Below are 25,477 nucleotides of genomic sequence, written 5' to 3'. Positions count from 1 at the left end.
ACTTGAAAACAATCTCCCACTTACATCAGTTATTTTCAATATCTTTTTTGTTACAACTACAGTACGACATGGTCAGTGTTGTAATGTGTACTATTAAGACAAACAAAATGAAACATGGCTGGTTTTCATGCTTGTCCATTAGCACTGTAAGTACCCTCATTCATCCCCTAAGCCCTCCTTTGTTTTTTCTGGCTGGACACTTTATTTAATTCCACTGGCAGGAACAGTCCAGAGGTTCTTGGAAGTTATACTCCACGACTGTGGCGTTGCGAGAGCAGTAAAGCGTGACTGAGCGAGTTTGTAGCCCACTCTCGCGGCAGCACTTACAGAATCTGGCGTGACTGTTGATGTTAAAGTTGAATATTGTGGCGGACGGACATTTCCCATCACAAGAATAGACTGTTACCTGTAAGAGGAGGGAGAGAGGATGATGGCGGGAGGCATAATAGTAGGTGTTTTTCTTATAAATGGTATCATTTTTTTTCAGCCTCCTCATTTTGTGCTTGCATGTTTCTTTTCTCTCTCACCGGCGCATTGCTCCTGCAGTCATCTTTTCTAATGGTAGTCCGAATGGCCACCCGCTTGCATGTCTTACCATCCTCTTTACCTACACGTATTCACAAAAAAAGCATGGACGCACAAGGTAACACTCCGAAGTAAATGCATTATTTACACATATTACACTGCAACATCATTGTAACAAATCTTTTAACACCAGAAAACATGAAGGTGCAAGTACAAACACACACACAGACACACACACACACACACAGCACACGCACACAAACCAACAAACATATGATCACACACACAAACAAATCCTTTAATCATTTTTACTGTAAACCCTGAAAGGCCTATTGAGCGGGGCTTTTTGTTGCCCAGCAGTAGCAGCTTGCTTTGATTGACAGATGGTTGACAGGGGGCATAGTTCTCACAGCAGATATCTGGCTCTCCTATTGGCTACTGACCTAAATTTAACCTTACTTTTAAGCCAATCAAAGCTAGTCAAATGGATTCTGTGCAGGGCTGGAATGCATGAAAGGACTAGATGATCTTCTGCTTTGTGTGTTACAGTGGAGTTCATTTGGCTAAGAACAGGTATTAACCTTTAAATTTGCCTTACCTTTTTTATATTCAACATCACACACTGATGGATATGTAGCTGGGATTCATGCAAGGTTAAATGTCATCTTATAATGTGTTTTAAGACTTAGGAGAGAGAGAGAGGAAGAAATGGAAAAGACAGATACACAACTACAAAAACAGAATCACACATACATCTACCTACATGCCAACAGAAAGCCTGGCAGTGAAGGTGAATGAGTCAGTGAGAGTTGGGATGTCAAAACATCATTGTAAGTGGGAATAGTGCAAGGTGGTGGTACCTGTGTCACAGTTAGTACTACCGGTGGGGGTTACGGGATTAACGGTAAATGGTAAAACACCCACTCCAGAACCTGGGAGCATCGTCAGGACCGCAGCCGTCCGGTTCAAAGAACGTCAGGAGAACACACATTAGGTTACGTTTGATGCGGAAAACACAGTTCAACGTCACACACAAATACACAGAGGAGGGAATCAGTGCAGCTGGCATGCGCACATGGATTTTTTTCTGTTTTTCGGGTTACTCCGGGCAGCCAGCCAAGAAACTCAAGTCACTTGATGTACTACAAAGAGCAGCTCAGCAGGGCGAACTCTAGCCCTGGCACCATCTTGCATCCTTATTGGTAAAACGCTCACCATGGAGCACCCCGATTGGTCAAAATGCAAAGTCACTGGTAAAGCAGGCAAGCGGGCGAGGCTGCAATGCTGAATCCACAGAGAGAGATTATTTATGCATTTAAAAAGATTTAATTCAAACAACCTAAAAATTGTCTTATTACTCTGTTTAATTTTGTAAAGTAGACATTAACTACAGTACACAGATTGTCACCATGATAACAGAAGGTTAAATATTGACTTCTAAATGTTAAGTGCAATAATATTTTATCATTTAATTTAATTTATTATTATTTTCTTGAGTTTTTCCACCAAGCTGGGAAAGCCAGGGATTGTGGGAAATATAGTAGTACAGTAGGCCAACAACAGGCTTCATCTCCACCTTCTACAACAGGCCACACCCCCAACCACTCAGCCAATAAGCCCATCCACTGCCAGGCAACAAGGCGCTCACCCTTTTGATTGACAGCTGAAAGCATTACCAGAAGCATCTAATAAATTTGGAGACTCACATGTCCTGCAGCAGCCATCCACATAACTCTGAACCACACCGCCATTCTGCAGGAAGAGAGTAAGAAACCAGACTTAATGGGATAGACTCCAATGAGTATAAAACACATTCAACATATTGTAAGGTTATGTTAGTCAATTTTTCACCTCAATTGATAGGTAAGAGTTTAAATGGTCTTATCTAAAATGTTTGTTGTAAAGAGTATGAGCAGTCAGTACAGTCAGTATAAGTTAATTTGTATCTGATTTTGTATTTTTAATTTTATCATCTATGATCATACGGTAGATAATTTTTGAGAGGTAAGCAGACAAAATTTTATCTATGTATCTGCACTACACAAAAAACAATAAAACAGAACATACAGTTAGGCCTGTCACAATAATTACTTTTGATGGACAATATATTGTCTCAGAAATAATAGCCATAAACGATATTATTGTCATTTGAAGACCATTTTATACCACTGATATAATGATAATATAATAGCATAGTAAAGCAAAAATGATCAAGGTCATGTCCATGTATCATACAATAAGCTGATATATAGACATGATGATAATTAGGTTATTGTACGATTAGCCAATAATGTCATTATTGTGGCAGGCCTACATACATTATATTTATGTACTGTAATTATTGAGGTTATTATTCATGTAGTGAACATGTTTACTGTAGCTATCCCCACGATTCCCATGTACAGTCAGAATAACCCTACAGTACATTTTAGAGATCCTGACCTGAATACACTCTGTGTCATTGAAAGGTGGACAAACCACCCCAGAGGCGAGTATCACGGCTCCCACTGCTGTTTCCATACAGTCGTAACGTGTACAGTTCTCCACCCAGGAACTCCCTGCCTGCACACACAATCAAAATCTGTATTGCTCTGAAAACAGTGTTTAGCACATATGGATGTGGATGTGTTCACTCTTACAGCAAAAAGCTCTGTAGTTCCATTTTCACTGGTGAAAGTGCAAGAGACATTTTTACAGGAGCCGCAGCACACCTGAGGATCTGTGGACTGTACATATACCTGGTGCTAAAAATAGAGAGGACAAGTGACAAGAAGATGAGGTGGTGTAAAAGCTATGTTTAAAGAGATGACATAAGTTCTTCTCACAATTAAAATATCTTGGATACATACTGATGCACATTTCTGGGTGCAGTTGACAGAGGTGATTTCCATGGCATAAAAGCCAGTGTCTGTATCTCTGTGATGCAGGCAGTGGACAGTGTAACATAACTCTCCCTCAAAGTACTGAACCAGAGACTGGCCTGGCCCCAGCACTGTCACCCCCTGGAATAGACACACCTCTGCCTTCTCTACACATAGACGCACATAATATACATACATAAGATTAATCATTACACTGTATGTGACAAATGGTAAATATATAGGTTAAGGGTCAGGTGAATGAAGCAGTGGATGAAACAATGTCTATTGGCACACTTATGTAAGTTGAGTGTATCTGTGTGTTTTCATGCTTGCATTACACATACGGCATGTATGCTGAGGACAGCCACAGTTGGTGCTGCTGTCTGGAACCTCAACCACCACCTCCCCCTGAGGGAAAACAGAGTGCTGACTTAACTGATTTGCTCACTTGTGCTTCCTTCTAGCAAAAAAATGATAAGACAGTGACTTGTGATGCAGCTTTTTGCTGACTTACCACCTGACAGACAGGGGAAGAGCTGTCCTCACATTGGCATTCTGGTAGTGACAGAGAGAGGAAGTTAAAGAGAGAGGTGGCATGAAGTTTATTCAAATACGTGACAGGCATAAAAACGTCTGAGACAGCTTCAATTATCAACTCAATGTGGCAGTAAAATATACTGTAGGTTTTAATTGTGTGCTGGTGTGTGTGTGTGTATGTGTAAGAGTGTGAGTACCGCAGTGTTGCTGTGGGCAGCAATGCCCAGGGACATTAGTTTGAATCAAAGAGAGGCCAGGTGCACAGCTCACAGATGATTCAGGGCACAGGTTGACATCACACACTGCAACACATGGGAAAAAGCATAAATGTGACTTTGATGACACAAAACACACACATAGACATGTACACATACTCACACACAGCTTACCACAGTGGTACTGTGGACAGCAGCTGTTGGTGGTGTTTAGATCCACAGCCAGAATTTCTCCATGTGAGCAAGCTGGAATGGGCTCAATACATGACTCACACACTGCACAGATAGAAAACACACCACAAATTTACATTTTTGCTGCTATAATTGATGCAAGTTTTAAAGAAGGCGCCATAGCAGAAGGTTTCAATTGGCCTTTGAATCACATTAAAACCTACCACACAGATAAGAGTAGCAGCAGGATTTTTCCCCCCTGACTTCCACTAGAAACTGATCTTCCCTGCAGTCGGGGGCCGAGACAGGAGGGCATGCCATGGGGTCACACTCTTAGGAAGACCAGTTACAGCAAAGTGATTAGTGAAAGCAAATATTCAGCCCAAAGTTTACAACATGTCACTTTGCAGAGAATGGAGGAAAATTGAACGGAAGTCTGCACTCACCACATCGATACTCTGGGCAGCAGGACAAAGCACTGTAACCAATCACAAGTCGGTTCCCATTATCGCAAGGTGGAGCCTCGCTGTTACAGATGGTCATGTTGCATTCTGACAGGGAGCAAAAAAGTGAATAAAATGAGGAAAGGAAAGATAATTCATTGGTTTTGTGATTTTCAACCAAGAGGAAAGCAACTTGGACTATTTTAAGCATTTGATGATACTGGTAAACTACAGAATTGGATAACCATCAGCTATGTAATATTTAAACATAATAGTGAAGGGAAAGAATGAAACCATGATCTCTTAACAGCACCTCCTATGGGTTCATATTAGGCCAAAAAGTTTTGCTTGTCAAACAAGTTCAAATTTGAACCTCACCACAGATCTTCTTTGGGCAGCAGGCTCCTTCTTCCAGCACATCCAGTACATACTCTCCCTCTCTCTCACACAGTGGTGTAGGGACAGAGTTACAGTCAGGCTCAATAGCCACCACAGAGCCGTTCTCCATACACTTGTACAGACAGCAGCCACGAGCAGAGCCATTCCAGACCTCGCCGGGGGCCCGGGGGTTACCCTCATTATCTGTGCACACTACATAACCCACAGTCAAGTTAATACACCAAGGATACTGTTAGATTCAAAAAGTAATGTAAAACACAGCCCAAAACTTATGTAGTCTCTTTGACAGTGCAGTGTTCATTACAAAAGGTGTGTAATTACTATTTCACTCACCACAGCGGTCCTCTGTTACACAGTAAGGGGAGTCAGCACGGTGCAGGATGGTTCCACTGCGGCACACACACTCCTCTCTGATGAAGGAGCAGGTGGTCTCCTCATAGTACTCTCTGTTTAGACAGGTGCGGCTGGTGCAGGTGCTCACACATGGCTGATACTCCTTACCAGGGGGACACCGCAATGCTACAGGATGACATGCACTTATGCATGAGCAAATGGGAAACATGAGTGAGTACATCTGCATATGTGAGTGTCTACTTACGGCAGAAGTTGTGTCGTCTCCAGCTGATGCAGACTTGATGAGTGTAGCAGACCGCCACGTATGCCGCCAGAAAGTCACATTGATGATCCTTGTAGTGGAGGTCCCCCGCCCACATGATGTCACAGAATTGTTCTGGAGGCACCTTCAAACACACAACCAGGCTAAAGTCATATAGGGCAACAACTTATGATTGCTTTCATTATTGATTAATCTGTTGCTTTTTCAAAACAGTTTTTTTTAATCAATCAACAAATTAACGATTGTTGCTGCACTGGAATAACAGATAAGTAACCAAACAAAAAAAACCCGGTAAAATACTATACATTTTTGTGAATACTATAGCTACCTTGCTGTGGCATGGTGTGAAGGCTCTCTGGTAGAGCATGGAGAGACAGGTGGAGCAGTCCCCAGTGGTGCAGTTGTCTCCAACCCTCCGTGTGTGTTCAGTATCATCAGTAGTCTGGACTCTCCAAGCCTGAAGGAACAGCATCATGTCTCCCACCTCTCTGACTACTGTGCCATTGGGCAGCTTAAGGTCATCCTCTGGGTTCCCATCGCAACAACCTGGCAGATAGAATTTCAGTGTTTGTTAGTTTTATTGCTGCATAGACAGTGAACAATATCAAAGTGGAATGAGATAATGTGCACATGAAACTCCCTAATTAAACCAAATGGCTCTCAACATTTTAAATTGTCATATCACATAATGACTCAAGTCAAAGTGATGCTGATGTTTAGACATTAAGCCTTTAGGTGCTAAGAGCTGGCACTTAGATAAATGAGGCTTGTGCTGATGGAGTCAAAGCTGGGATGTGTTTGTGTTTGTTTGTGTGTGTGTGTGTGTGTGTGGACTCACCACACAGGCCTCGAGTGGGCACAGATGCATTACTGGGTGTGATGTACTGCAGCACCATGATACCAGTGCTGTGATACCACTGTATGCTGACCCCGCCAGGTGTATGGATCAGGTACATGCTGCCTGTGTCTTCCACATAAAGAGTGTGACGGGAGAATGGGAGCCTAGCAGGCCTGTAATTCACTGACACCTAAAGACAGATGGGCAGGGACACACACACAAATCATATTATTGGGTGGGATAAGTTGAACCTTTGACAGTAAATTAGGTGAAGACAGTAACCTTGCGATCCAGTCGGTTGATAATGATCCTGTAGGAGGAGGTAGTGATGTTCAGTTTCTTAAAACACAGACCAGATGTTCCACCTGTAGGACTCTGCGGGGAAGTGAAATTAGATGATAGATGATATTAGATTAGATGATAATGATACAAGACAATATTTATTGGATGAATATAAGCTTTTGATCCTGATGCAAATACAACTGTATTATAGATGAGAAGAGGCTGTACTCACTGTTCTTCTGATGGAGTTTACACTCTACAAAAAGAAACATAATTCACTGCAGGAAAAGATCAGTTTTTAGAGGTTTGAAGATCATATTTTATCCTTTGCTTGGCTTCTTACCTGGCTGGTTGGACATTTCTCCACAGTGCCAATAATAGTCTCTCTCGGCAGGTTAACCAGAATGTAGGAGCCGTTATCATACAAGGCCACGTTGTTGCCATCAAACGTGATCACACGCAGGTCTGACATCACAGTGCATCGACCTGGCGAAAAGAAATGGTAGCAACAATATACACACACATCATTTGATTGTTGATCATTTGGTTTACCTCATCACTGCTATTTAATGTGAAGCAACCAGACCTACATGGACACTGCCACTGTGGGCAGCAGGCATCTGTGTTGATGAGGATGGGCATGCCCAGCAGACTGCACTGGGGCTGGGTGGTGTTAAAGCGACAATGAAGAGAGGAGTTGTGAAGCAGAAGCTCTCCATTGAAACAGATCAGCTCTGCACACTCATCTATACGGTAGGAGTATGGAGGCTGCGGAGACATAACCATTGCCTTTTACACACTATGGTAAATAGATAATATACATACTATATAGAATACTATTCATAGAGTATATTCTATGTACTGTATAACATATTCAACGAATAGTAAAAACATTTTACAATTTAATATTCATGCTAATATTCCTATAAGTAGCAAATAAATTCAGTATTTTATAATTAGTATTACATTTAAAGAATGGTACACAAACTGAAATAGACACTTATAACACAAATATAAAACCCATTCGTACAGGTATTTAATTACATAACTGTCTCTATCTTTGAAAACATTGCAATTATTTCCAGGACACATTATCCTGACCCACACAAATTTTGTGGGTACAGTCATGAATAGTCTATTTATGTGTGTTTATGCTAAAACAGTAACAGGAACACTTACTGTACAGGGGGTAGTGGGCAAGAGGAACGGAGGAGTGGTCAATTCTTTCTCTACTGTAGGAGAGGTGTCGGGGCTTGTGACTATTTCTGTGGTTAAAGGCTCAGTCGTAGGCTCAGTGGTTGTAGGAAGTGGTGCTGTAGTAGTCACAGCAACTGTTGACGTGTCTGTTGGGGTGGTGGTCTCTACGGTTATGGTTGTATCAGCTGGTGCAGGTTGAGGAGAGGTGGTAGTTTCAGGGACAGAGGTGTGAGTGGTGGAGGCTAATGTGGTTGTGACAACTGTGACGGGTGGTGGCTGTGTGGTGGGTGAGGTTGGAAGAGGTAGGGTGGAGGTTATGGGAGATGTTGGCGCTAGTGTTGACAATGTGGTAACAATGGTGGAGGTAGGAGAGGATGGAGAAGTGGTGGAAGCAAGAGTAGTAGGGGGAGGAGGGGAAGAAGTGGAGGGCACTTTAGTAGCTTCAGTGGGCACAGAAGAGGGTGTTGCTGTGGTGATCGTCGTGGTTGTTGTAGTTTGAGTGGGGGTCATTATGGTCGTACTGAGAGTGGTTGTCTCTGGAGGGGCTGAGGGAGTAGTGGGGGTCGTAGGTGGAGCAGAGGGTGATGGTGAAGGGGTGACACTCTCAGTGACTGATGTAGTGGAAGTGGTAGTGGTTACAGTGGTTGTCGTGGGCCTGACAGTAGTGGAGGAGGTAGTTGTGGCTCTAGTGGTGGTGGTAGTGGTTGTGGTAGTTGTAGGCCTTGTGGTAGTGGTAGTAGTTGGAGTGGTTGTTGTGGTTGTAGTTGTTGGTGGTGCTGTAGTAGTTCTGTTGGACAGCGTCACATATGCAAAGGGAGTAGGAGTTGGGGGAAGAGTCACACCTAAAGGAGACAAGTAGCCCAATATTACAAGCACATACAGCATTTGGTAAAATTATATTCAAGATAACAACAAGACTAACACAACTAGATCTATGTATTGTAATAGAAAGACTGAGCGTTTCATTGCACCTTTAAGGCAAAACACTCATTAGCTATACTCACAGTCCTCTGCATAGACACATCTTCGAGTGACTTCATCGAGGACCATGTTCTTGGGACAACGTGGGAAGCAGCCCTCCACGCTGAAACACAGAAACAATTACAGCACTTGAGCTAAGCATAGATTATGCTGGGTGTATAATGAGTACTTTTAATGAACCAAGGCTCTTACGGAGGCAGGAACTGGCAGCGTGTGGCCTCAGGGTCACTGCATGTGTGGACACAGGGACTCGCACAGGCCTGATAACGCCACTCACACATCATACGGTAAGGAATTACAAAACTGCTCTCTGCCGGAGGAGAGGACCTGATTAGTTAACATCTATCTGTATATGCATTCATGTGAATGTGGGTTATTTACATGCATGTAGTTCTGACCCTCCAGTATGAAGCTACTGCTGGCTTTGAAGCTATCAGAGGTGTCATATCTCTGAGCTCGTGCGGCAGTGCGTGTCAGTGTCAAAAAGATTCCAGGTTGGCTGACAAGCTCAAAAGAGGTGTGACTGGGCAGAAACAGGCCATGATGCTGGATAAAGGTAGCTCTGCGACGGAACCCTTCCCCTCGACTCCAGCGCTCCAACTGAAGACGGGTGCGCCCCGATATGACGAGGAAATAGTTTGGTCTCTCTGCAGACTCCAGTGACACCACAGGAACACCTGGGAAAATAAGCAAATGGGGGTTAACTTACCTAAAAAAAACAGTAGCAGTGTGTAATTGTGTAGATGTGGATGCTTACGTGATGTTCTATTCTTCTGCAAGCCTGCTGTAATCATGAAGTTGAACAGTAGGCCTGGGGCAGGCAGCTGCCCTGGTCTCTCTCTCACCAGAACAAACACTGAGTTACTGGTGCGATTCACCCCAAACATGGTGTCATTATACACTGCACTCACTAAGGAAAATGGGCCTTCACCTAGTTCTGTAGTGGAAGTGAGTGAGAGACAGAGGAAATTAGTTTAGTGAAAAGCTTTCAAGGAATCAGGGAGTGTGTAAAGTTTGAAAATCCTCAAATGACAATCAACAAAATAGCTCTTTGAAAAAGACTAATCAACTTTCATAAATACCTTGATTATAGTATTCACAGTCGTAGGCTGAAAGAGAGCAAGACAGTTCAGATGTTACAAAGGATGTCAATAGCACAGACATAATCACACGACAAGGAAAGAAAGTACATGACAAAGAAGATAACTGAAAGTATATTGGCTGGTGGACAGAGAGAATGGTGGAAGTGGGTCAAAGAGGTAAGCAGGGGTCACAACTCAAAGTAGACTAACGTACTATGGACATGTGTGTTTGTGTCTGAGTGTGTATACTCACGACACACTGAGGGCAATCTCCAGTGTATTGTAACTCCTTGTTGACAGCATTTGTGTGCGTATGCAGCGATGGATGTGCAGAGACACTCACAGTCACCCCCGCGGTTACAATTGCAAGTGTCTGTCAGGCAGTTCCTATAGAACCAGGCCACATCCACCTGGAGGGTACATACACCATGTATACATCAGCACACACAGACATACACACACCATCGTAAAGTGAACCAGGCCAAATCTCACTGGGGGAAACTCGGGGAGGTCTTGTTTAGGGGGTGAGTAGTTTTCAATAATTCAGTCTGTAAAGGAGTGATGAGATATCAAGACAAAGGAATGTGGGTCAACCTCTGGCGCAGAGGGGATCAGATGAGCTCTATGACAGACAGGAAGGCAAAATGCAGCAGCAATGAGTTGGTCTGTCCAAAGGCGAGTTAACTGGGACTGTGTTTTTGGCACTTGCTATTGTACTTGCCCAGTAATTCTTAGATCTCAATTCTAACATTTAAGAGTAAGAAGCACATTGAATTGGCAGTTTGTTTACATTTACATTCTCACTGGAGCAGCAGACCTGCATTTAATTGTTATGGACATGCTTCTAAAAAGGTAATGTTCAATTTAGTTTATCTGTCATCTTGCTCTTTATCAGAGCTTTAATTGCATTGAAGATGGTTTCATTTGTCCGGCTGTTTGTTTGTGTCTTGGGACTTTGGTTTCATTTTTTGGGAATTTGGGCTGGGCAATGGTGTGTGGTCATGAAACATTTTCAGGTTTTCTTCCTCTATTGCCTCTATGTCGTTAACTTCTTCTTCATCACATGCCTCCCTCAGGGCCGTCAGGTTGTAGTCATGGCCCGTTAGCGTTAGGGATTTAGCCGCTCTCCTAGCGTTAGCCATCTCAATCACGTTGAAAAAAAAACAGAAAGTAAATAGTGGTCTGCCTCAAAGAAACCACACTCCGTGGGGCTTGGTGAGTTTTTGTGCAATTTTCTGTGTAGTTGACAGTGTTTTTTGTCTAGGACGGTTTCAAAACTTTAATGATAGAGCCTGCAGAAAACGCTACCGCTCACTCCGCCATCTTAACTCCTCCTGCAGCAACCGTTCGAACTAGCAGCAGTAGATTGTGTGCTAAATAAATTGGAAGGCAAGTTCACTTGCTACGTGACTTTTCCTTCATAAAAAGGATGTGTTCGCGCGTGTTCCCTACAGGCTCTGAATACGTCATTGTCTATCGTTGATATGATTGGCTTTAAGTTTGTCCAGTAGCGTACAGAAGCATTTGACCGATATTCCTTGATTCCGCCTCAAATAATATGCTCAAATCATACAGTCTATGGCTCAAATACGAGAAAATGAACGGCTCCCTGCGACACCCTACCTCACTTGTGGTAGGGTCTAGTGTTAGCCAGACTATAAAACAGGGACATTTGGCTAACTTTGTGTTTTTAAATCTTAGATTCCTGATACTGAAGAGAGATCTGCATGACTAGAATGAATTAATGAATACAGAATCCACTAGAGCAGGGGTAGCAAAGCCTCTTGGAAGTCTTCAGGAAAAACATGTCATGTCATAAGATTTACTTATTTGTGTGATTTTTTCCCCTACAATACAAGCCTCAACAACAACAGCATCTGAGAAAAGAGCTGGTCAAGGCCATGTTTCTCACTACATGTTTCTGGTTATACTAGCAAAGTAAGATACATATGAATCATGTATATTTTGTTTTTGGCCTGAATTCCACACACAAGTAAAAAAAAAGAACAATTTTTCCCAAATTGTACATATCTGGTTTGATTGGATAGCAGTTATCTTATACTTACGCCACTCTCCAAATACAACAGGACAAATCAGCAGGTTGCATGATAAAAACAGAGCCAAAAGGTTAACTTCCTCGTATGTTACAAAGCTGCAGATAAGCATTGTTTTATGTGAAATGTATCTCACTGGAAAGGGATTGAAACTCAAACCAGTGCCATGACAGCACTTAATCTACTAAACAAAAGAAGCTCTTACAATATGAATAATACATATCAATATAAATAATAATAATCAAATAATCAAATTAGATTCAAAAACACCTTTAAAACCATGAATCCATCACACATTAAAGCTTTTTTAGGTCACTATTTGAATAAACATTTAATTATTAGTTCTTAAATGTTCAATTTAAATCAAGTGAGTGATCTGGGTGGCTTCAGTTTTTATGTAGTGGCCAACTGACCACTTCTGTGCACATATACATGGCTCCATCTGCTGGCCACATAGGGCAATACTATACTTACCCAACAATTTAAGTATGTGTCTGTGTGAGTGTGTCTGTTCAAGTGCGTAATCTTGCATCTGGTGTGGTATTTGGTATTTGTGTCTGAGGAACACTGTGCTTTCTGGGATCAATTAAGAGTTGTTCCCATAACCCCTCACCAACTACTACTCTCCCACTGCAAGCAAGATAACCTTTCCACAGCTACAGTACCTTTACTGCATACTGACGTTTTTGTGTGTGTGTGTGTGTGTGTGTGTGTGTGTGTGTGTGTGTGTGTGTCAGTCCAGTGATACTCACCACGTTGTGACAGGGTGCAAAAACATCGCTGTACAGGAGAGCACACTCCCTCTTGGCGTACGGCTGTCTCCCTAAGTCCCCTTCACACGGTCGCTCAATGACATAGTCACTTTCACACTAAAACACACAAAATGTCCACACAGAGAAGATGATTGAGAGTCTGATTACTCTTAAATATCACAGTGGACTCGAGGGAGACAAGCACACATAAATTACAGGGACAACAGAGGGCTCTGGAGGAGTGAAAGAGTGAGTAAATGGAGACAGACAAAGACAGAAAGAGGGTACAAGGAGAATTAATAAAGGAGAGGGGATGAGCTGACTCATACCTGTCCCAGGGCCCAGCTGTCTCCAAAGGTCTGTGCATTATTGACTTCCATGTGGCTGGAGGTGGTCATATCATTCACTGTCACGCTATCAAAATTTCCACACAGTCCACTGAGGAGGCCCTGGAGGAAAAGAGCAGATACTGAGTAATATTTTCTGATTTATTTCATAATAACAGTACACATCTGAGGAAATCTGTCAGAATAAAAATTAACTGCTAGTACGGACCTTCCACTGAGGACCGGCTCTGATGTGTACAGTTGTCTTGCGATCCCAGAGGATGGTGAGGTCCTGATTGGAGAAGTGGACCACAGTGTAGTAGCCTGCTTTCCACAGCTCAAACTCTGACCCTCGACCCACAACAGTGGATGGGCTCTGGGGCAGGACAATACAATTTTTTGGGAAATAAGATAAATGAGAGTGGATATTTTTTTTTCCAAATATAATTTTGAAGGGTAAGAAAAAGACACAGGTACATAGTTTATCTGAGAGTGATTGTGTGTGTAGTTCGTACAGGGTTGCCAGAGTTGTCAGTGAAGTAGATCTTGGTAAGTCCCACGTGAATAACCAGTATTTTCATGCACACAATGCCACTCTCATAACAGTCCTTGTTTTGGGCAACAATGGACACCTCGGTTTCTCCTGCACTCTGGTGAGAGAGAAAAGGTGATTATATTCACAAAATATTCTTCTCATCTCCTTATCTCTGTCCTACAAACACAACACACATTGTTCATTTATTTAAAAAAAATCTGCTTAACTAAAGCTACAATAACCAGAAATGCAATAAATAAACTCCACCTGCCATATTCCAACTTTCATTTTACCTGTTTCGGAAACTTTCTCAACATGGATAAATGAGAGGTGAGAAGAAGAGGAAGGAACTCTAGGCTAAGACACTGCTCTGACCAGTTTCCCCATTCTTTTCAGGTCTGCGTGGTGGCCGGCAGTCTGTTGGGTCTGAATTGGAATGTCTGTTCTGCTAATTCTAATTCTATATCCCTGGGAGCGCAGGAGCCCTGGGGTTTGAAGTGAACACTGGTCTCTTTGTGTTGCTACAGCTTTGCCCAACGTCTGCTAGCATTACCATGGTGCAAACACACCAGCACACACACACACACACACACACACACACACCTTAATCTGCTCTAATTAAAAAACACTCCATAGTCCAAGATCAGAAATAGGCTTGTATCTTTATTCCCAGATCCAAAACAGTCTATGCCAGGAAATGTGAAAGATGCTCCTCCTATGCCTCCAAACACATACCACCTCTTGCACACAATCTATCACAAGGGGCTGGGTCCCAAAATTTGGCCCTGATTTGGAAGACCATAGATAACCACACAACACTCACTTTGAGTAGGTAGACCTGACAGTCAGAGTGGTAATCATACTCAAGGCCATCGAAGGTATGGTAGTGCCTGTCGCTGTAGACAGTACACACAGCTGGACATGGTGAGTAGCTGCAGTTAAAATAGCCACGGTGACACACACTGAGGAAACAGATGCATGGGATGTACATGTAAAAAGTAAATAGAAAGTGCAATTTTATCCATTTTGACATATAGTTTGTTAAAGATGAGTCACAATCTAACTATTTCTTTATTCATGGATACAAATGAAGAGTACAGTAAGGTTTTATACCATTTGTAGCACTGCGTTTCCACTATTTCCCCAGGCAGGTACTCAAGGCCTAGCCAGGCGCACGGACAATTCTCTGGATAGTAACACTCTCCATGATGGAGCACCAACCTTCATACATAAAACACACATTAAATAAGAGGTACAGAACATGCAAACACCTGACTTAAACCCATATTGTGGAGTAATGGCGCTTTTCCACTACACAGTTCCAGCACTACTCGGCTCGACTCGACACGGTTCCAGGAACGACCTTTTCCAAAAGGTAGGCTACCTACTCAACGTGGGCGGGGGCGTCATAGCACGGCTCAGCGATACTGCCGTGACTTTGTTTTATACGTGACACAAACACATAAACAATGGAGGACATGGAGGCAGTGGTGTACTTGCTGCTGTATGTGGCTTTCTGTCACACACAAAGCAAGAAAATTGAGCTGTATGGCTGTTACGCTGTTGTTGGTATTTAAAAATGCCGGGTTTGATTCTTATGTGGGATGGCTCATGACTCTTGCAGCGACAACTCTTCTGACCAATCAGTGGCCGGCAGTCTGTTGACGTCACATTTAGTATTGTCTCAGCTTGCTTGGAACCTCAGCAGAACAGGTACTAAAAAAGTACCAGGTGCAGGTTCTATCCCTAGTGGTAAGGCAAAGAAAACCGAGTCGAGTCGTGCTGGAACTGTGTAGTGGAAAAGCGCTATAAGTGTCCCAGTGGTGTAAGCCTAACCTCTAAGTGAAAATAAATATAAACCCTATGACTGTGTCTGTGTGCTGTCAAGATACCTTTGATAAAGCCTTCTAATTCCCAACTGATGAAAGCAATGCTGTGTCATTGTTCGCTGATTAAACGCACCTTTAAAGACTGTACCTGTGGTTGTGCAAGATTTAGTTCATTCATTACAGATGAGGACTGACTAATGATTTCCTACCTTGCAGGCAGCCTCTGGAGTTCCTTTCACTAGAATTCTAAAATCCACTTAGCAAGACTTGAAATTTGATACTGCAGCTAAGTGAACAATCTACATCTCTAATTTGTTCTTTTTTTTGGTCAAAGTGATAATATCATACCATGGTAAGATAATTGCAAGCAGGAAACACATGCAGGCAACAAAATGTTCTGATGAAGCATATTTTTTTAAGTATCTGCAAGTATTTTTATACCACATTGAAATGAACGGAAACCCGAGGCTCCCTGGAAGGAAGGAGGGAAGAATTACTTTCTAATCGCATGTTTTGACTGGTATTGTTTCTAAAGACACGAAAATATTTTGGAAGGTAATAGGGGCTTATATTACCCAGGAGGGCAGACACAGCCAGGAATGCACGGTGTGTTGGGAGGGCAGGTGAGGTTCAACATCAGGTTACGGCAAGTTCGTGCACAGGCCACGCCTCCTCTCTGCTCAGTGCAGCTGTGATACACTTTACCCTCTGGACACTCCCCGACCTCTACGCTGTCTGGCTCTATAAAGCACGCACACACACACAGACACTTTAGGTGACATTACACAGACTTCATTTCATGGAGACTTACCCTAACCATAACCACTACCCCAACTGGACAAGCCACCCCAAGTCGTTGGTCCTAAGATTGAAATTTGTCTCCAAAAGTGGTCTATAACAGACCGAGTGCACACACACATACACACAAATATATACATGCACTCAAGAAAATCAATGCTTTCATCGTCTTAAACCTCAACTGCAACAGCCAGTCACGGGAAACAACTACAGACATAAGGCTCTTGATTTCAGCAAGAGGGACACAGCCTGAAAAAGCACTTTGTTGTTGGAAGGAATGAGAGGAACTGAATGGAGGGGGAGTGCAAAGGGGTTACCTTCTTCGTCTGGCATACACTCCATCTTCCCATTTCTGCACAAGCTGGTGTAGGACAGGAAGGGAGAGAGAAAAAAGGGTGAGTGTTTGGGAGAGCGAGTGTTATGTTATCAAACACAAGGTTACTTTAAGTGCTCTACGTCTCATTTGACACTCAAGCTTTTATTGTTTTCTCAAATGTAGCAGACAAAGTATCGATGTACGGATGTTACACTGTGTGCAGTGAGGAGAACCGCCAAAGTGAGTCTTCACGCTCAGTGCAGGTCAAGGCCAACTGTGACTCACCAGGGGCCAGAGGCACTGAAGGTCACCTCCCCTGGCTGTGACACACCACCCATGGAATAACAGTGACACTGAGACCTGAGGATAAACTCATGACATTATTTCAGTTACATGAATTAATGATGATGCTTTTTGCATTGGTGTTTTTGTCTGTGTGCACAACTCTGCCAAATGACAATGGATGATGATCATTAGGATGATATATGAGGTGGTGAAGTCTTACAGTTGCACACAGCGCTGGCGAATGTCGTCATAGTAACTGCCGACTGGACAGCCACACCCCTCGGCACAGTCGTCAGGGTTACACGTGTCAGTGCTAGACAGAACCCGACAGGACCGCCCGCAGGATGACACACAAGAGTGGTACAGCATTCCTCCAACACACACCACTCCTGTAAACACATACAGTAACACACATTTTTACACAGCACAAGAGAATGCAATTTCTCAAATTCTAATCCTAACAATAACCTTTGTGCAATTCCACAACTGTCAGTGATGATGCAAACTGATGATCAGTGTCTGAAATCCTAATTTACTGCTCTGTACTGATTGTCTTATTATATAGGCAGTAGTGAGTAAGTGAATGAGGGAGTGATTTTGACACAGCATATGTGTACATTTACATTATATGTGTTGTCATTTGATGAACAATGAAGTCTGCCTGATGCATACACTATAGTATTTTAGTGAATATTTAGTGAATTTTGGGCAATACATCTGAATGTATTCGAAACACAATCACTTATAAATAAAAACAATCCACAAGCTTAACACTCACCACATTCAGAAACATGTGATCTGAAATTAATGTCGACTCCGTGTTTGGAACAGAGGAGAGCATAGTGAGCCAGTGCTGTGCACAGACAACTGCTCCCACACCGACAGGCCTGGTAACGACACTGCTGCTGGTAGATGTTTGGACTGATGTAGCCATGACACCGTGCAAACACACTCCCCAAAAGCACCTCACACTGGGATGCATAGAATACTAGAATAACAAACAAAACACATTTTATACCATACAATACTTTTTATAAATCTGGTCTGAACAAGCTGAGATACCTTGATACCTAAAATCCGCACAGTACAGTGCCACTTGAGGAATCAATAATACTAGGATGTCAGGATGTGTAGTGTAGTCTGTAGAGCTGCTGGCATTTACGCCAATGAAGTTTCTCATCCTCATGTGATGCATGGTTTGATTTCAGGTCACCCTTCACTCTTTCTATTTTTCCAATATATAATTGAGGTAAAAAAAAATACAATCAAAGCATTAAGAAAAAATGAAATCATAATTACCATTATGCTGGTTCATCTCACATGGGTCTATTATGGGCAGGTTAACTGGAGCTACACAAGCAGAGGACACCTTCCAAGCATTGGCATGAAGCTGAGGAGTACCCTCTATCATACCTGCTGGAGACCTACACACACAAACACAATCAGACATAGTTTGTTTTTAACATTAATCTATAAGTGGGAAGTATTCGCTCACAGGAAGTCATCTCGTAGATTTCCATTGAAGGTTCCACAAAGGCCAAGTGTGAGTCCACGCCACTGGTTTTCTAGCTGCAGGTAGACCCGTCCCCCTCGACCATCGTAGTGCAGCCTCAAACCAATCCCTGCCTTCAGTTGTGTGAATACAGAGGTCATCTTCCGCACTTCCAGTGCATCTATATATACCCCGAAACAAACAACACTCATTAACAAAGATATAATTAGTATAAACAACAAAAGATATAATCATTTTTTTTAATTTAAAAAGTGCAAAGAAGAATTGTGTCATTGTAAACTCTGCATCAAGTATAAACTTGCTATGTATCATTCAAAGCTTTTGTGAATTGCACCATCAATATAGGGCAGGACAGGCGCTGGGTTGACACCAATTATCACCTCCCCTTCTCTGGTCAAAGTGATCTGATGACTCACATCTTCATCCAACACCACTGTCACAGACTGAATACACATTTGCTGCTGCACACACACAGACGACACAGGATAGCCGGTTACATCTATAAATGATACTGCAGGGTTGATCACTGTGTGTGCAGGTAATTGTGCCTGTTACCTCAGCACAGGTAGTATACTGCAGTGTGACAGTGAATCTGCTGCTGCTGCGACTCTTTGCCAGGACGTACTGACATGCCCCAGGCTGGAGAAACATCCTCCCGTCAAATGTTGTCACAAACACGTCCCCTATCACTGAACACTCCGCTAAGGAGAAAAAAAGAGGTAAAACACAGAATTTGTTTTCACTGCTTTCTCAGTAACTATTTGTCTGAAAGAGTAAACTCACCTGTGCAGTTGTTCTCTGTGCAGTTCCACAATCCTCCTGTGCAAACACTAAAAAACAGCAGCATAGCAGGTTAACAGCACATTGGAAATGCTACATTTTATGCTCACTATGGAATACAAGTCCACACTCACCAAACACTGCATCCCTGTTGAATCACATGTCCTTGTACATATGAAGTACCATGGTAAACACAAGGACACTGAGAAACAGCAATACATGTTCCATTTTGTAAGATAAGCCCTATGGGAAAGAGGATTGGAGAATAAGAGTAGAGGTAATTTATAGAACCGTTGACAGATGTTAGGAAGACTTAATTTTTTTAAAAATACCATCAGGGCAGTAGCAGCCATCCAGACAATGCAGATTGGTTCCTAGACATTCTTTTTCAAATGTACAAGTGGGGGGACAGCAACTGATGCAGTCTCTGTAGACAAAACTCTCCTCACAGCCATCATCTACATACAAACACAGAAAGGCGAATAAGAGAACATGAGCATGAAATAAATGTTGATGTGAAAGTGGAACATGTGAAATGAAAACATTTAATTAGATTAGATTTTGTTGATGGTATATGGTTTTGTAGATGTAAAGCCTATAATATACAGTATACTGAATATACTGAAGGATACAACATTTCAAACAGCATTAATCTGCCATTTTTCAGTGGTAACTTACAACAGGAAGGGAAGCTGTCTCTCCACTCCCTTACTGGATATCCAACATGAGAGCAGGCTCGGGTGTATTCAACCAAGGCTCGACAAAATGTTTCCTCATCATCAGATCTGAAATTTTTTTTAAATGTACAAAATGTTTTTTAGGAACTTGGTATCTTTATGCTAGTGAGGGAAGGTAGATTTATTTCTGTAACAGGGCTTATACCAACAACAACAAAGAGAAAAGGGTGGAGGAAAAACTTAAATAGCCACTGGGAGTTTTGACTTACACACAAAGGTCAGAGACACAGCTGGCCACAAAGGGATTTGGGTCTATGTTTTCATGACAGGACAGAAATGGGAAGAAGAGAAGTGCACTGCATTTCTCTATGGCATCCTGCATACATGAACCATACACATAATTAGGAAACACAGCATTTAAAATATTAGAAAAGTACTGTAGTGTACAGCAAAACAAATACAACTGTAGTTTATATTTTGCATATAAGGACCATCCTGGTTATTTTGAAGGTTATGAAAAGGAGCTGCTAGCTTTAATTTTCAACAAGCAGTAAAAATGTTTATATGGTGGGCCCAATTTGTTTTTCTTTCATAATGGGCACATTGCACTGTCAGTTTTCAGCCCTAGTATGCACTGAGATGAAAGAGTGTTTCTGTGGTTCTTACATCCATGTCTGACTCAGACTCACAGGCCCCATTGAAGTCGAGGTCTACAGAGGGACAGGCTCTTTCATGAGGAAGGTCCACTGCCCAGCTGTTTGCAAATACTGCAGGCTCATCAGTCCGAATGCCTAAAACACACAGTCAAGGCTTGAAACACATATGCACACAGATAAAAATGCAGGATATACAGTTATTCCATACCATTGAAAAAAGCACATAAAAGAAACATTTTTTTCTGACTCTTCATATTTGTATTAGGCATAATAAGATAAAATCTGCTAATATAGGAACAATGTAAATGAGTCCCAAGCAGCTCAACACACAGAAACGTTTTACTTGTTTACTCTCATCCTCACTCCACCAGACAGCTCAAACAAGGGGGAGCGCAGTTCATATTACTGGTCATCTGAGGAAGGATTCTTGCTCCTTCCAACCATTCAAACCCAAACTATCACTTCTCTCCTGTTATTCCACTCTGGTCTCTCCAGGTCCCACCGCTACTATAATTGGTCAGAAACAGTGTTGAGAGTATAATAATAATAATTGAGGTGAGTGGGTGCTGAGAGAAGGGATAAGAGGATGAGGGGCCGGTCAGGCCGGTCTTACCTCGGGCAGTGGTGAGGTCATCGCCTGCAAGGTGGTTGAAGTTCCCACACAGGCCACAGGGGGCACCCTGGTGGTCCTCGCTCATCTTCAGGTAGACTCCTGAGCCTCCATCCCAGGCCAAAGAGAACCCAAAAACACTTTTCACCAGCAAGTAATCAGCCAGTCGTTCAATAAACACACCACCTATAGTCTGGGGCAGACTTAGTCTGATTGATTACACAAAGACACACACACACACACACACACACACACACACACACACACACACACACACACACACACACACACACACACACACACACACACACACACACACACACGGAGTGATAGAGAAAGTCAGCTATTTGAAAATCATGCTCATAATGCTGTGTTGTGGTTTTACAGTGGATGTGGATGATGTGTTAAGAAACTAAGTTGTTTTACTGAAAACATCTCTAAAGCTTTCTAGATGTATTTTCCCTCTACATAATTGCAGAGGAAATACACACATGGACACACCTGCGTCCTCCCTGGTGAACCTGATATCCAGAGATGTGGATCTCCTCCTCATTTGGGAAGAACAGGCTGAGAGCTCTTGGGCATGAATACACACTCCCATCACACACTCTGCTGTTGTGGACCTATGCAGACAAGAGAGCGGATGAAAAGAATCAAAAAAGTAAAAATGTTACATTTAAAATTTAAAAAAACATTTATTAACAAGGATTAGCCGCAGTCTATAACCGGTCTAGTAATGACACTGCCACCAACAGCCAGAAAAGGCTGTTGTGGTATGTATTCTGAATAACTGCAACACCTCAATTTACAAAGACTATGATTCGCAAAAAGTTCAAAGCACAAGGTAAGGGACAAACAAAATTAGAAACACTTTGAGACTTCAGGACTTCAATCTTTAATTTTTAAGTAACTTACTCACAAGGGGAACATAATCAATGCCAAAGACAGACTATTTAATAACTTACCAGAGGGACATGATGATAAGAGCTTGAAGAGTGTTGACAATAGTAGAATGGTATGTATGCTCAAAAAACACTACCTAATAAGCATAAAGGTTACATACTTCAGTGGGTAATTTCAATATGTATGCTCTTACCCACACCGTGTACTGTGGTGTAGCTGAGTGGCAGTCCTGAGCCAGAATGTAAGAGCAGGTTCCAGGAAAGTAGAAATATATTCCATCAAATGTTTCATAGTGGTGTTGACCCCACGACCTGCAGATCCCGTCTCTATCCTGGCCCTGGTTAGGTACTAACAGGAAAAGGGACAGTTCACTCAGACATGACGGCTGTAATGATGAAGTGGATTAGTTTCATGTGGAGTCACAAATGAATTTCAGCAGAAATTGACACTTCACTAAACTGCAGAGGCAAATCATACATCCTGTCTCTTTTCATCTTTAAATTTCTTCTTTCATCATCTTTTATTTCATTGAACTTATCAGTAGAAAATGAATACCTGAATGTTCTAAAAAAGCCCTTTGTTACAGTAAGTCTCCATAGTTGAGTATGCCAAGATGCTGCCTAATACCCTCGCAAAAACAAAAGTGGGTGAGGATAGGGATAGTGAGTCACATCTTATCATGTATGTATGCATGTCAGTAAATGGCTTGTCATAGTGATTCAAAAAGGCACATTTTATATATACAGTATGATCACCTCTTACAAATCATAGATCAAAGATACACGATTCAATTAAAATTTCCAAATCTAATGAATATTTGGCATCAGCTCTGTTACCCTGAGCTTCAAAACCTATGAAAAATAAATGTTTGTCTCAGTTTGTTTGTAGAGCTGAGGAGCCCATGATAATTTGTCTTGGATTCAGATAGTTTTTTTTGACTTTTTTCTCCCCACGAAACACTGTTGTTATGACCCACTTTCGTGCTATTTTTATTTTATTTTGAAAAAAATATACATTCTTAATTATCTTCTATAATCTAATATAAGATTTCATTTCAAGCCTCAGTTCAGTCACAGGTCTACTAGGAGCTATAATGTTTCCAACATGTATGTCAACACTAAATTAGTTGTTGAAATGAAAATTTTCTTTACAATAATTGTGAGCGCAGATCTACCGATATACTGTAGAAGGAGTCTGGGCAGAATATAGAAACCAGAAACTCCATCACTCAGCACTATTAACTTAGTTCAAGCGTAGTTTTATATCTGCTGCTGTAGAGAGGAAAGTCTGAGTGTGTGTGTATGTGTGGTGTGTGTATATGTGCGTGTGCATGAATGGAGGTAGAGGATAGTGGATTTGTATGAGAGATAGAGAGATCTGGGGGAATCTGATAATTAATGCAGGTATACAGTAATTCATTTTTGTTGAATGATTGGAGAGTCTGATGCGTACACACAAACAACCCCATACACACCCACATATTTTTGAACAACTGAGTATGTAACTCTATACTGTTATCCAAAAGTTGTAAGCATGCTAACCAGCTAGTCACCCAAAAGGTAATCAGTACTACTGTTGTGTGGATGAAACCAAAGGAAGACGTGTAGGTGTGTGTGTATGTTTGAGTGTATGTATTACTCACTGATCTGGCAGCGGTCTCCCAGTGCCTGGAACTGATCACAGTCACACACACCGTCCTCCTGACACCAGCCACCATTAAGGCAACCGCAGTATTCTGGGAAAGATATGAACACACTCAAGTTCCCTTACCCTACTCTATATGGGTAATGATAGTATTAAGCTTCTATGAATGAATTTGGGATAACTTCATATAAAGTGTATTTACCTGAAGAGGAATCTCTGGCTGTGTAGTTGTGTAAAATACTGCGGGATAGAGTACCCTCTGACAGCAGTGGTCTGTATGTCTTGTAAAACAAAGAACAGTACTTAGAGTCCTGAGATCCTGAAATAATTATCAAGCTTAAACAGCATCAGTGACAATGTACTGTACCATTAGTGTACCTGTGTCTGTAAGCTAAAAGTTACATCAGGTGAGTGGGAGAAAGTGTATGAGTAAGTGAGTGTGTCTCATTCTTTACAAAGACAGCTTTGTGCCGGTTAGGGTGTTGTGCGCATGTGGGTGCCCTGACCTCCTCTGGTTCTCTTAGGTGTAGTGTACCAACCTCCTCCCCGAGGAGATCCCGTTTCCTCCGGAGTGCATTAGCCCTTCTGCACACACACAAACATGCACATTAGTGGGAAGAAACAGTCAGAGGGGAGACTTAAGTGCACTTTACACCACTTGAATTCAGGTTCAAAACTCCTCTCTACTGAACTCTCACACACAAAGTGCATGAACACACACACACACACACACACACACACACACACACACACACACACACACACACACAGTTTCTGTTTCTGTCACAAATCCTAGTGACAGAAACAGAAATTGCAAATGCAGTTAATAGTCAGCTTATAATATTATGTGAGAATGACCTGAGAATGTTTTTATATTACTTATATTTTGGTCACACCATTGATAACAGAGAAAAATGTATTCCATTCCTGTTTTGGATTTACCTCTGTAGTCTTCCTTCTGCCACTGAAAGTCGTCTCTGAGCTCCTAAACACAAAGTCAGACAAGTCATTTACTGCTCGTCAGGTAAACCTTAATTATGTAATATACAATCCTGAAGTGCACAATTACAAACTTTTATGGTATTAATGTCTATTTGTAATGATGTAGCAGTTAGATGCCGTGTCAGTAATAATCGGGAGGAGAGCAGCTTTATATTTAACGTGATGATTATAAAATAATTATATTTCTGACAGAAGTCACAAAGATATGTTCCTCCTATAACAGTCTTGTAATTATTGTATGTAACTTGTAATACTTGAAGGGCAGCATATTTTATGAGACAATAACATCATTTTAATAAGTAGAGGTGGTAAACTTACCCTCAAGTACCAGCAAGTGGGAGATTGAAATCGACATAAGAAGAAATCGTTTCACAGTCCACTTTAAGTTCATCTCAGAGTTCGAAAGGAAATCCCGCCGAAACGTTAACGGTGCATCTCAGTGGTCCCAGGAGGAAAGGATTTAGGATATTTGGTAAAACCTGGATGATGCTTGTTCGTCGCTGTAAAAAAAAAACTAATGTTACCTGGTGGCGACAGCCTGCAGCGGATGACGAGTCGCTTACTGTACACCTGTGTGGGCAGGTAAGTTAAACCTCCAACATCCTCAGCCAGCAGACAGGCTCGCAGGTCTGTCCTCCATCACGAAGGTT

At 42.0% G+C, this 25,477-nt stretch overlaps 1 protein-coding gene across 1 annotated transcript; it reads right to left on the bottom strand.

Annotated features, from left to right (window-relative positions):
- Nucleotides 1-205: 205 nt before the first annotated feature.
- Nucleotides 206-25,218, bottom strand: otogl (otogelin-like). Its single transcript, XM_053319118.1, has 57 exons — nucleotides 25,146-25,218; nucleotides 24,768-24,810; nucleotides 24,365-24,410; nucleotides 24,028-24,106; nucleotides 23,824-23,916; nucleotides 22,375-22,529; nucleotides 21,780-21,901; nucleotides 21,282-21,487; nucleotides 20,679-20,803; nucleotides 20,282-20,388; nucleotides 20,014-20,120; nucleotides 19,668-19,793; nucleotides 19,470-19,578; nucleotides 19,339-19,385; nucleotides 19,111-19,256; nucleotides 18,890-19,016; nucleotides 18,538-18,715; nucleotides 18,342-18,466; nucleotides 17,821-18,030; nucleotides 17,263-17,431; nucleotides 17,043-17,117; nucleotides 16,759-16,802; nucleotides 16,219-16,384; nucleotides 14,928-15,035; nucleotides 14,638-14,776; nucleotides 13,795-13,929; nucleotides 13,509-13,655; nucleotides 13,283-13,402; nucleotides 12,954-13,070; nucleotides 10,401-10,557; nucleotides 10,148-10,174; nucleotides 9,823-10,002; nucleotides 9,464-9,742; nucleotides 9,258-9,375; nucleotides 9,089-9,168; nucleotides 8,067-8,926; nucleotides 7,478-7,655; nucleotides 7,231-7,373; nucleotides 7,120-7,143; nucleotides 6,888-6,980; nucleotides 6,606-6,795; nucleotides 6,096-6,313; nucleotides 5,750-5,891; nucleotides 5,485-5,670; nucleotides 5,131-5,343; nucleotides 4,756-4,860; nucleotides 4,534-4,641; nucleotides 4,313-4,414; nucleotides 4,121-4,225; nucleotides 3,901-3,941; nucleotides 3,731-3,794; nucleotides 3,375-3,553; nucleotides 3,165-3,269; nucleotides 2,968-3,087; nucleotides 2,232-2,277; nucleotides 528-607; nucleotides 206-406 (listed from the first exon to the last, which is right to left on the bottom strand). The coding sequence occupies exons 1-57, from the start codon at nucleotides 25,216-25,218 to the stop codon at nucleotides 206-208; spliced, it is 7,788 nt and encodes a 2,595-aa protein (XP_053175093.1).
- Nucleotides 25,219-25,477: the final 259 nt, after the last annotated feature.

This window comes from Scomber japonicus, chromosome 5 (assembly GCF_027409825.1).
Source record: "Scomber japonicus isolate fScoJap1 chromosome 5, fScoJap1.pri, whole genome shotgun sequence".
In the NCBI taxonomy this organism is placed as follows: domain Eukaryota; kingdom Metazoa; phylum Chordata; class Actinopteri; order Scombriformes; family Scombridae; genus Scomber; species Scomber japonicus.
Note: the sequence above shows the minus strand (reverse complement) of the source record. Positions and strands in the feature narration are given on the sequence as shown.